A 13,810-nucleotide genomic window follows, 5' to 3' on the forward strand; every position below is an offset into this window, starting at 1 on the left:
GAACAGTCAGAGATCGGGTCTTCTGGAAGATTTCAGAGGAACTTGATTGATTGATACTTTTATTAGTAGATTTCACAGTACAGTACATATTCCGTACAATTGACCACTAAATGGTAACACCCCAATTAGTTTTTCAACTTGTTTAAGTCCACATTAATCAATTCATGGTAATGAAACGGGGTTACATGTAAATGTTACAGCGTTGGTCTCACTCCTGCAAAAGCACAATCGATTACGTTCATAAGCACCACAGAAAAACTTCCGCCAAAGGTGCGCCCCGATTAATTATTCACTCTCTTATAGGGAAAGAGCCAATAAGTGAACCTCCGTACTGAGGATGTCGTTGTGGTTTGTGCAGCCCTTTGAGACACTTGTGATTTAGGGCTGTATAAATAAACATTGATTGATTGATTGATTGATTGATTAGACTAATGGGTAAAAGAGTCAAAAAGTGTTGCTGGGGCCAAGTCCAAGGCTATTGGGGAATTTACAATTTTAAGCTATTAAAGTAGTTGGGGTTACATATTCAGACACATTATTCTTTTCAAGTGATTAGAAATACCAAAACAAACAAATATATCCGTCTATTTTTACAAATACAAATAGACGGAATAGAAATTGAAAGAGTAAATGAAACCAAATTTCTGGATATAAAGATTGATGTTAATTTGAACTGGAAATCTCAAGTAAAAAATATACAACATAAAGTAGTAAGAAATACGTCAATAATGAATAAAGCCAAATATGTTCTGGACTAAAAATCACTTCATATTCTGTATCTGAGTTACTGTGTAGAAATATGGGGAAATAATTACAAAAGTAGGCTTCATTCACTAACAGTTTCCAAAAAAGATCAGTTAGAATAATACATCATGTTGGATATAGAGAACATACAAAGCCTTTATTTATTGAATCAAAGATACTGAAATTCCACAACAAAGTGAATTTACAAACAGCTAAAATTATACACAAAGCAAACTATAACCTGCTTCCCAAAAATATACAACAATTCTTCTCAACAAAAGAAGAAAAAATATAATCTTAGAGAAAAATGTCATTTAAAACATTTGTACGCACGTCCAACACTTAAGACCTTTAGTGTATCAGTATGTGGAATGAAATGATGGAATGGATTAAGCAAAGCAATCAAACAATGTACTAATATCATCCACTTCAAGGAACTCTTCAAACTGGAAGTGTTTACAAAGTACAAAGATAAACATTCTGATTTTATTCATTCTCAAAATAATCTTACTTATCTCATCGTATGGAATAAAACTTACTTCGCCAATTATTTATTTATTTTTATTGTGATTACTTATGGAGCGTACATTATGAATACATTGAGAACAGGAAGTGAACAAAAGTTTTAGCAAGTGTTATGTAAAAGAAAAGGGGTAGGATTAAATAAGCTCTGCTTCTTCCTACTCCTTTTCCAACATGTTGAAAAGAGGAACTGGAAATTGTGACGTATCATGTTGTATGTGTGATGTATCATGTTGTATGTGTGATGTATCATGTTGTATGTGTGATGTATCATGTTGTATGTGTGATGTATCATGTTGTATGTGTGATGTATCATGTTGTATGTGTGATGTATCATGTTGTATGTGTGATGTATCATGTTGTATGTGTGATGTATCATGTTGTATGTGTGATGTATCATGTTGTATGTTTGATGTATCATGTTGTATGTGTGATGTATCATGTTGTATGTGTGACGTATCATCTTGTATGTGTGATGTATCATGTTGTATGTGTGATGTATCATGTTGTATGTGTGATGTATCATGTTGTATGTGTGATGTATCATGTTGTATGTGTGATGTATCATCTTGTATGTGTGATGTATCATGTTGTATGTGTGATGTATCATCTTGTATGTGTGATGTATCATGTTGTATGTGTGATGTATCATCTTGTATGTGTGATGTATCATGTTGTATGTGTGATGTATCATGTTGTATGTGTGATGTATCATGTTGTATGTGTGATGTATCATGTTGTATGTGTGATGTATCATGTTGTATGTGTGATGTATCATGTTGTATGTGTGATGTATCATGTTGTATGTGTGATGTATCATGTTGTATGTGTGATGTATCATGTTGTATGTGTGATGTATCATGTTGTATGTGTGATGTATCATGTTGTATGTGTGATGTATCATGTTGTATGTGTGATGTATCATGTTGTATGTGTGATGTATCATGTTGTATGTGTGATGTATCATGTTGTATGTGTGATGTATCATCTTGTATGTGTGATGTATCATGTTGTATGTGTGATGTATCATGTTGTATGTGTGATGTATCATGTTGTATGTGTGATGTATCATCTTGTATGTGTGATGTATCATGTTGTATGTGTGATGTATCATGTTGTATGTGTGATGTATCATGTTGTATGTGTGATGTATCATGTTGTATGTGTGATGTATCATGTTGTATGTGTGATGTATCATGTTGTATGTGTGATGTATCATGTTGTATGTGTGATGTATCATGTTGTATGTGTGATGTATCATGTTGTATGTGTGATGTATCATGTTGTATGTGTGATGTATCATGTTGTATGTGTGATGTATCATGTTGTATGTGTGATGTATCATGTTGTATGTGTGATGTATCATGTTGTATGTGTGATGTATCATGTTGTATGTGTGATGTATCATGTTGTATGTGTGATGTATCATGTTGTATGTGTGATGTATTATGTTGTATGCTTGCATGTTCCAAATAAACTCAAACTCAAACTCCAAACAATAGCCAGTGATAGCAGTCAGGCCGCATGGGCTTCCCTGGTTCCAACCTACTGTACACATAATCTTCTGCAGCTCGATTCCTTGCTTCAAAGTTTCTCATCAGTCAGCACATTCCTCACCTTGATTTGTTACTGCGAGGCAGGACTGCTAATGGAGCATCGCGGGCGGCTCCATCAATTGGTTCCATGTCAACTCGCTGTGGAGCACATGAAGAGTCTATGGATTTTCTTTTTTAAATTGCTGTAATGTCGCATGCAGTCTAAAATCAATCACGCGCTGTCTTAGTGTAATTCACAATTATGTTGAATTTTTCTGTGATTCATAAGAACAGCCACAGTGTTTATGTGCCATAAAAAGGTTGTTTGCAACCTTGTTAAGATGTTTTAAAACAAAAAATATAACAAGGACATCAATCAATCAATCAATCAATGTTTACTTATATAGCCCTAAATCACTAGTGTCTCAAAGGGCTGCACAAACCACTACGACATCCTCGGTAGGCCCACATAAGGGCAAGGAAAACTCACACCCAGTGGGACGTCGGTGACAATGATGACTATGAGAACCTTGGAGAGGAGGAAAGCAATGGATGTCGAGCGGGTCTAACATGATACTGTGAAAGTTCAATCCATAATGGATCCAACACAGTCGCGAGAGTCCAGTCCAAAGCGGATCCAACACAGCAGCGAGAGTCCCGTTCACAGCGGAGCCAGCAGGAAACCATCCCAAGCGGAGGCGGATCAGCAGCGCAGAGATGTCCCCAGCCGATACACAGGCAAGCAGTACATGGCCACCGGATCGGACCGGACCCCCTCCACAAGGGAGAGTGGGACATAGAAGAAAAAGAAAAGAAACGGCAGATCAACTGGTCTAAAAAGTTACCATAAATGGTTTAACACGGGGTTCAGCAATCCGTGGCTCTCGAGCCGCATGCAGCTCTTTAGTGCCGCCCTAGTGGTGGCTCTCTGGAGCATCTTTAAAAAAGATTGAAAATTGAAAAAGATGGGAGGAAATAATTTTATTGTTTAGGTATGGGTTTTTTTTTATGACAAAAATGACACAAACCTTCCCAATAGAAAGCCCACTCTGTCCCCTCTTTCTGCCCGTGTGGTGGGTTCTCTCTCGCTGGCTTGGGGTCTGACCGTCCGCTGCTTCTCTCGTGCCCTGTTCTCTGCCAGGCGTCTGTCTGCGGCCTGCTGCCGGCTCTACCGGGCGGCGCGGTGGGCCGGGCTGCGTGGGGCCGGTGGTCCCTGGTTCCCTGGGCGCCACACCTGCTGTTTGGGTTGGACTCTCTGGGCGGCTGGGGCCACACTCTGGCTCCCACGCACACTGGGAGTCAAATATATTGTACATACAAACACACATATACTCACACACACACACACACACACACACACACCGTTATTCATACATACAAACACACATATACTCACACACACACACACACACACCGTTATTCATACATACAAACACACATATACTCACACACACACACACACACCGTTATTCATACATACAAACACACATATACTCACACACACACACACACCGTTATTCATACATACAAACGTCCATACATTGGTACCTACGCTCCCACATACGTACACAAATACATTACATACCTATACTCCAAGTCCGTCCATCCACACGCACATTCACGATACAAAAATACACATACTGTACATATACATTCACTGTACAAACAAACATACATATACTTTACATATACATTTACTGTACAAACATTCATATACACATTGTGTTCATATACAAGTACATATACTGTACATACATACACTCATGCACATAATCATGTATCATCAAACATATATCAATGTTGTTGCCCTAGGGTAAACTGGGTAACACAAGGCATATTGACAGAGCTTAAACCATTGTTACTATAACAATCTACAAGATTAATATAGGTTGCCTCTCTCTCTTCCCTTTCATCTTTCGGTATTCCTTCTTTTTTATTTATTTATTTATTTTTTGATTTCATTTATTTATTTATTTTTATTATCTTTCTAGCTGTCATTATGTATACGTATTGTTGCATTTGAACAACTGTATTGTTGTTAATAGAGGTCAACTATTGGTTTTGTTCATGATCAATAGCGCTTTTTCTATTGGTATTTGTATTGCTCCAGTTTTAGTGTAAAAATGCTCATTGTCATTACTATATTATTTATTTCACTAACTGCTTATTTGCTATCACTTTTACGATCATATTTGTACATACTGTATGTGCTGGTGTTGTTCTATTGTTGTTGTTGTTATTGTTGTGTTTGCTGTTGTTGTTTGTGTCTCTCTGTCTAATCCCACTCTTATCCCTACAATTTCCCCCTCTGTCTTCCTTTTGTTCTCTTTCTATCCCCTCCTGCTCCGGCCCGGCTGCCCCAAAAGATAATATAAATACATTTAATAAAGTCAAATTCAAATAAGGCAACAAAAGAAGTATCCTACACTTCTCTTTTGTAAAGTAAATCTGAACAGCCGATACGGGCATCTACATCAACTATATGATTTGCCTGAGAAGCTGGACAGGACAAAAAAAAGAAAAAAGAAAGCCCACTGTTTATGTTTGTGTTTATGCTTCACCGATGAGAGTATTTGGTGAACGTCGTTTTGTCCTACTAATTTTGGCGGTTCTCGAACTCACCATAGTGTGGACTGTGACGCAACAGTTTGTTTACATGTAAAATCTTACACTCCTTCTTTGTCATTTTATGCTGTGCGTGAATGCACAAAAGTGCGCTTTGTTGATGTTATTGACTTGCGTGGAGTGCGAATCAGGCATATTTGGTCAGTGCATGACTGCAAGCTAATCCGAATCAGAATAGTTTTTATTGCCATTGTTTGAGAACGGGTTCACAAACTACAAATTTTTCTTGGTGCAATCGTGCAACATAAAAGACATATAAGACAGAATAGTTAATAAGATGAGCTGTAACTGAGCTATCAGATCTTGTTATTGTTCATGTGTCTGATGGCCGAAGGGGAAAAAACTGTTCAGGTGGCGGGAGGTGTGGGTCTGGATGGACCGTAGTCTCCTGCCTGAGGCGAGAGGTCAGAATAGTTTGTGTCTAGGGTGAGAAGAGTCAGCTGTGATGTCTCCTGGTCCTGGGGGAGAAAAGATCTTGGAGGGCCTAATCAATGCTAACATGCTATTTAGGCTACATGTATGTACATATTGCGTCATTATGTCTCATTTGTAGGTATATCTGAGCTCATTTAATATCCTTTACTTTTATCTTCTTTGTATATAATTTAGTTTTGCATGTCTCAGGACACATTATCTGTATGTAATATTGGCTGCATTTCAGAACGTTGTTTGTGAGCCATGTTGTTCCAGACCACAGCAAACGTTACCATGTTGTTCCAGACCACAGCAAACATTACCTAGCTTGCCAAAGATTGTAATGAATCTATTAAAATAAGACAGCTTGCCATTTCCTTTTAACTTGGACACATATCTATACCTTTGGCTATTAAAAGCCAGTAATTTCCAGGAGTTATTTCACGTTCTGAGTAGCCTCTGATTTAGTAATGGTTTCTAATTTTGTAAAAATGCAAAGAATAAATATTAAATCTCAACATTTCTGTCAAGGAAAATTTGCTTCAGCCTGCGACAAATAGTATTTTTGATTGTATTATAGCTAATATAGACACTTAGGTCATGTGTTGCCTTGTATAAGGCTTTTATTTTTTTGCGGCTCCAGACGGATTAGTTTTTTGTACTTTTGGTCCAGTATGGCTCTTTCGACGTTTTGGGTTGTTGACCCCTGGTTTAACAGAACATACATGTGTACATTTTCTAAATGTTTTCAGCAGGGGTGGGCAAACTGCCTTTGGGCCACATCCGGCCTGTTGGTCCCTTTCGTCCGGCCCGCCAAATATTGAGCAGATTGAGCAAAGATCTGTTTTGAGAATTGCCACAACAAAACTAATACTAGACTTGGACGCACTAGTGAAAAAAGGGTGAACCACAACACTGCTTCCACTAAAAGAGAATGGATTAAGCCTTTAATACCATTTGTACCATTTCGTTGATATATTGTTAAAAATAGATGTATTATGATTAAAACAGCCCATGTTTGAGAAGCTTACTCTCCGTTCCAACAGACATTATTTGTATCATGTCCTTGCCCAGCCCGTCCGTCAAATTTCAACAGCCAATGTGGCCCCTGGGCCACAAAGTTTGCCCACCCCTGGTCTATAGAGTGGAACCTTGATTTACGAACCAATTATGTTCGACAAAGGTTTGCATAGTGAAACAAATTTATTAATAAGAAACTTTGTAAATATGAATAATGAGTTCCAGTCTCGACAAAAGTCCATATTTTAGTGAAGGTTTGTGCACTTTAAACAACATAAAGTGCTATATATACAAACCCCGTTTCCATTAGAGTTGGGAAATGATGGCAGTAGAGGTAAATATAAACGGAATACAATGATTTGCAAATCCTTTTCAACCCATATTCAATTGAATGCACTAAAAAGAAAAGATATTTGATGTTCAAACTCATAAACATTATTTCTTTTTCGCAAATAATGATTAACATAGAATTTCATGGCTGCAACACATGCCAAAGTAGTTGGGAAAGGGCATGTTCACCACTGTGTTACATCACCTTTTTTTTTTTTAACAACACTCCATAAACGTTTGGGAACTGAGGAAACTAATTGTTGAAGCTTTGAAAGTGGAATTATTTCCCATTCTTGTTTTATGTAGAGCTTCAGTCGTTCAACAGTCCGGGGGCTCCGCTGTCGTATTTTACGCTTCATAATGTGCCACACATTTTCGATGAGAGACAGGTCTGGACTGCAGGCGGGCCAGGAAAGTACCCGCACTCTTTTACTACGAAGCCACGCTGTTGTAACACGTGGCTTGGCATTGTCTTGGTGAAATAAGCAATGATAACGTTGCTTGGATGACAACATATGTCGCTCCAAAACCTGTATGTACCTTTCAGCATTAATGGTGCCTTCACAGATGTGTAAGTTACCCATGCCTTGGGCACTAATACACCCCCATACCATCACACATGCTGGCTTTTGAACTTTGCCCCTATAACAATCCAAATTATTTTCCTCTTTGTTCTGGAGGACACCACGTCCTCTGTTTCCAAATATATTTGAAATGTGGACTCGTCAGACCACAGAACACCTTTCCACTTTGCATCAGTCCATCTTAGGTGAGCTCGGGCTCAGCCAAGCTGGCGGCGTTTCAGGGTGTTGTTGATGAATGGGTTTAGCTTTGCATAGTAGAGTTTTAACTTGCACTTACAGATGTACCGACCAACTGTAGTTACTGACAGTGGTTTTATGAAGTGTTCCTGAGCCCATGCGGTGATATCCTTTACACACTGATGTCAGTTTTTGATGCAGTACCGCCTGAGGGATCAAAAGTCTGTAATATCATTGCTTATGTGCAGTGATTTCTCCAGATTCTCGGAACCTTTTTGATGATTTTATGGATCGCAAGTGGTAAAATCCCTAAATTCCTTGCAATAGCTTGTTGAGAAATGTTGTTCTAAAACTGTTTTACAATTTGCTTACAAAGTGGTGACCCTCACCCCATACTTGTTCGTGAAATACTTAGCATTTCATGGAAGTTGTTTTTATACCCAATCATGGCACCCAACTGTTCCCAATTAGCCTGCACACCTGTGGGATGTTCCATATAAGTGTTTGATGAGCATTCCTCAACCTTAAAAGTATTTATTGCCACCTTTCCCAACTTCTTTGTCACGTGTTGCTGGCATCAAATTTTAAAGTGAATGATTATTTGGAACAGAACATTTTTTATCAGTTTGAACATCAAGTAAGTTGTCTTTGTAGCATATTCAACTGAATATGGGTTGAAAATGATTTGCAAATCATTTTATTCAGTTTGTATTTACATCTAACATAATTTCCCAACTCATATGGAAACAGGGTTTGTACAATACTGTATATAAAACAAACACAACAAGGGGGTGATGGATCAACTTTCTCTTTATCAACAAGCCAAAACAATAAGCTGAACTGTCCTGTATGCCTTGCTCTGCCAACACGCACCCACACACAGAAGACCCTTTGGTGCCCTCACAAACGATCAGAAATCACCAAAATCTCTAACTTTATGACCGTATTGCTACAATAACAAACATTTAAAAACGTGAACACTAAAATTACATTAACATTGGCAAAAGAGGAGCTGACAGAAAAAAGGAGCAGACAGAGGGAAAACAGATTTAATTTTTTTTTATTTTATTAGGATAGATAGACCTGAAATGGATTGACAGATTTAAGTGTTCAAAAATATTTAAAAAAAATAAAATAAAATCATGATTTATTTTCAACATATTCATGATTAAGACCCTCCCAGGTATGGGATCGACCGAAAACATCGGTTTTGAAAATGAAAACTATCAAAACGGCCCTCAGTGGTAAAAATTTGGACACCCCTGTACTAAATTAGTGTAGTTTCTGGACTATAGAGCATACAGGTATTCCAGCCGCACCTACCAAATTTTAGATGGACAAAAAATGTTTACATGCATTAGCTGCTCCAGGCTATAAGCTACAGGTATATGCCAGTACAAATGATATTGTAATTGTGACCTCAGGGAAATTACAAAACCGAAACGTTACAAAAGGAATGCCATTGTAAGTTAATCATACTAATACAGACACCTGTAAAGGTGTTAGCATATTTGCTAATGGTAACAGCTCCAGTTTGATTACATTACAATAGCATGAAAACACTCCCACAGACATTACACATAGGGAGTTTTTGTAAATATGAATTGTTTTAGTTATATCGTAAAACTTACAACTTAAAAATAGTAGACAAAATGGTATTTACTTCCGGTTCATGGCACTAAACAAAAAGTTCATTTTCAACTTGCAGTGAGATAACTGGTCCAAAAGATGGTGCCATAGCACAAATAAAAGTACACCTTTTCAGTGTGTCTGTCAGTGTTATGAAAACTGTTTTTTGAATACAAAGAATTATGGACGTTAGCGAAGAAAAATCCATAAATTAGCTGCACACGTTTATAAGCCACGGTGTTCAAAGCGTTGGAAAAAAGTATTGTCTGGAAAATACGGTATATTAGTGAAGTGAATTATATTTATATAGCGCTTTTCTCTAGTGACTCAAAGCGCTTTACATAGTGAAACCCAATATCTAAGTTACATTTAAACCAGTGTGGGTGGCACTGGGAGCAGGTGGGTAAAGTGTTTTGCCCAAGGACACAACGGCAGTGACTAGGATGGCGGAAGCGGGAATCGAACCTGCAACCCTCAAGTTGCTGGCACAGCCGCTCTACCAACCGAGCTATGCCCCCCCATTATTTGTTATAAGTACAAAATCCACTTTTTTTTTAAAACTATGTAACCATGAAGCTACTGATATGTTCCCTCCCCCCATTCATGTAGTATTCGAGTTAATTAAATCGTGTTGTTGGGTTTTATTTTAGTCTGAAGCGTGACCTCCTCACAGATGTTCTGCTTTCTCCGCCAGATGTTGCCCGAGCCATCGAGCTGCTGGAGAAGCTGCAGGAGTCGGGCGACGTTCCGGGTCACAAACTGCAGTCCCTGAAGAAAGTGCTGCAGAGCGAGTTCTGCACAGCGATCAGAGAGGTAAGGAGGGGACGCTGGCGTCACCGTGCACTTCATCTACTGAGAAGACAGTTGGATGACTCGTCTCCTGGTGGCGGCGGAGACTCGTCTCGACAAATCAGCCTCCTGGTCGGGGGGAAAAAGAAAAGGAAGACGAGCAAACGGGCCGCGAACGATGCCAAGCTTTGAGAGCGAGCTGATATTGCTGATGATCTTCAATCACCTTTTGCATTTAAAGGCTGCCATCATGGAAGAATAGCGTCCTCTCGTTTCCACATTGCAGTACATTGCAGTAGAAGTTCACCTGCACCTTCACCTTTCACGACCCGCTGCAGTAATTATGTCCATTAGTGGCAGTCATGCCTCAAGTACCCTCCATGTTTACAATGTAGAACATTCACGACAGAGCTCCTGCGCCTTTATACGCTCTTTAATGCAGCATGGCTGACTGATTCACTGTGAAATCAATTTAAACAGCTTCATTTAAAAGAGGTTTTTCTTGGCATGCGCTGTAACAAAGTGTCTTTAAAAGACGCTCTAACACAATGTGTCGTTACCCCTGTCAGGTGTACCAGTACATGCATGAAACCATCACCGTCAACGGCTGCCCAGAGTATCAGGCCAGAGCCACCGCCAAGGTAACAACACAGCAAGGTTGCATTTATGTACAGTTTTCAAGAAACCAAACATTTTGCTGTGGAAACAATGTATTAAATGTGGAAAGATTTGTGCTATAAGAGCTATGCTGAAAAGTCAGCAATAAAAAAAACTGTTTAATAATATTTAGTAAAATAAAATAGTATAATGCAAAAATATTTGTTTAAAACATCTATGTTTGATAAATGATTTTTTACATTATTTAACATTGTTTTGTGTTGGTGTGTATATGTATATGTGCATGTGTGGGGAAAAAATCACAAGACTACTTCATTTCTACAGAACTGTTTCATGAGGGGTTCCCTCAATCATGAGGACATTTTTTGCATTTAAAAAATCTGATGATTGAGGGACTGCGATGAGGTGGCGACTTGTCCAGGGTGTACCCCGCCTTCCGCCCGATTTTGGCTGAGATAGGCGCCAGCGCCCCCCGCGACCCCAAAAGGGAATAAGCGGTAGAAAATGGATGGATGGATGGATGATTGAGGGAACCCCTCATGAAACAGTTCTGATTTCACTGCGCTTGTTGAGGGATGACAGGTCTGGATGATATATAATAAACAGTTTGTCTTTTAAGCATAGGTTGCATCGTTTATAGCCACCATTGTAAGGTGTGCTGGATGCAAGAATTTGCCATGTTATTGAATATTCAACATTATTGTCTTTGAGGTTCCAAATGTGCTTGCTGAGTTCTGTGGCGTTCCGCAAGGTCTGGTTTCTAAAGGAGGTCTTGTGATTTTTCCCACACATACATATTGCGCGATACCACTATTCTCTGGATAATCCAGAGAATAGTGGTATTCACTTGCATATTGGAAATTTGCTTAAGAAAATACTCCAACAGTTGTACACAAATGCAATTATATTGTCAAAATGTCGTCCAGGAACGTTTTTGAAATGTTTTCCTTGAATGCATATCCACAATTTGCACACAACTTGGTAACAGTTTTATCTAAAGTTATTTCAGGGTGTATTTTGGAGGTAAATTTGAAAAAGACGGCCGAAAAAAGACAGCAGAATAAAAATCTGAATAGTATATGTGTAAAATACTTTATACAACTAGAAAATGAAATTTTGGTTGAAATTGTGCCTGAATGCTGAAAAGCCGAAGGTGAACCGAAATGCATACAGTTAGCACGCTAGCCAGATAGCGTCAAGTAACAACATTTCTCACTTTTGAGTGTGTAAAACAAGCCATAAAAGCTAGCATACTAACATGCTAACTCGTGTTTCACCGATACCAGTATTTTGGTACCGGTACCGGTACCAAAATGTATTTTGATGCTTTTCTAAATAAAGGAGACCACAAAAAATTGCATTATTGGCCTTATTTTAACAAACAATCTTCCGGTATATTAAACATATGTTTCTTATTGCAAGTTTGTCCTTAAATAAAATAGTGAACAAAAAAGACAACTTTTCTTTTAGTAGTAAGTAAACAAACAGACTTCTAATTTAGCTGCTGACATATGCAGTAACATACTGTGTCATTTTCCATTCTATAATTTTGTCAAAATTATTAAAGACAAGTGGTAGAAAATGAATTATTAATCTACTTGTTCTTTTACTTTCAAAATCAGCTTACTTTGTCTTTCAACATTTTCTATCGACAATTCTGTTAAAATGTAAAAATCACTTATTCTTCTGTTGTTTTGATGCTTTACTATTATTAGTTTTGGATGATACCAAAACTTTATGCATCAAACCGATACCAAGTCGTTACAGGATCATACTTTTGGTCATATTCAAAGTCCTCCTGTGTCCAAGGACATATTTCCTGAGTTTATAAACTTAAAATACATTTAAAAAAAACAGAAATAGATTTTGTCATGCTAAAAAATACTGATGTAATCATAGCAGTATCGACTAGATACACTCCTGTACTTGATATCATTACAGTAGATGTTAGGTGTAGAACCACCAACGGCATTTGTTTACATTTTGACGCCAGTGAGCTACGTACGGTGTGTCGTGAAGCATGTTTAGCTATTCCTTGTCCTGCAGGGATGATAGTCGTAACAAACTTACTTTATTTGTCGCCATGGAGGCGAGGATTAGTGATTTAGAAGTAGCGATAACACTGCCGACACTGAATATGATTAGTTAGTATTGTGGTACTATACCAATACTGGTGTGCCGAACAACCCCAATGCTAACGTTAACATTCTATAATTAGCATGCGTGAGGTAACAAAATATTTAAAGGCCTACTTACACCCACTACTAGCGACCACGCAGTCTGATAGTTAATATATCAATGATGAAATATTAACATTGCAACACATGCCAATACGGCCGCTTTAGTTTATTAAATTACAATTTTAAATTTCCCGCGGAGTTTCTTGTTGAAAACGTTGCGTAATGATGACGCTTATGATGACGTCTCGGGTTGTAGCGGACATATTAGCCCAGCACCACACACGGCTAAAAGTAGTCTCTCTTGTGGGGCGGCATAGCTCAGTTGGTAGAGTGGCCGTGCCAGCAACTTGAGGGTTGCAGGTTCGATTCCCGCTTGTGCCATCCTAGTTTCTGCCGTTGTGTCCTTGGGCAAGACACTTTACCCACCTGCTCCCAGTGCCACCCACACTGGTTTAAATGTAACTTAGATATTGGGTTTCACTATGTAAAGCGCTTTGAGTCACTTGAGAAAAGCGCTATATAAATATAATTCACTTCACTTCACTTCACTCTTTACATCACATAATTACACAGTATTTTGGACATCTGTGTTGCTGAATCTTTTGCAATTTGTTCAATTAATAATGGAGACTATAAAGAATAA

At 38.3% G+C, this 13,810-nt stretch overlaps 1 protein-coding gene across 1 annotated transcript in view; it reads left to right on the forward strand.

Annotated features, from left to right (window-relative positions):
- Positions 1 to 13,810, forward strand: part of lin7a (lin-7 homolog A (C. elegans)) — a 71,539-nt gene that overhangs the window by 41,659 nt on the left and 16,070 nt on the right. The window contains exons 3-4 of the mRNA XM_061912026.1: positions 10,275 to 10,393; positions 10,939 to 11,010. Coding sequence (XP_061768010.1) covers positions 10,275 to 10,393; positions 10,939 to 11,010 — 191 coding nt within the window. The remainder of the gene's footprint in view (positions 1 to 10,274; positions 10,394 to 10,938; positions 11,011 to 13,810) is intronic.

This window comes from Nerophis ophidion, linkage group LG10, assembly GCF_033978795.1.
Source record: "Nerophis ophidion isolate RoL-2023_Sa linkage group LG10, RoL_Noph_v1.0, whole genome shotgun sequence".
Classification (NCBI taxonomy): Eukaryota; Metazoa; Chordata; class Actinopteri; order Syngnathiformes; family Syngnathidae; genus Nerophis; species Nerophis ophidion.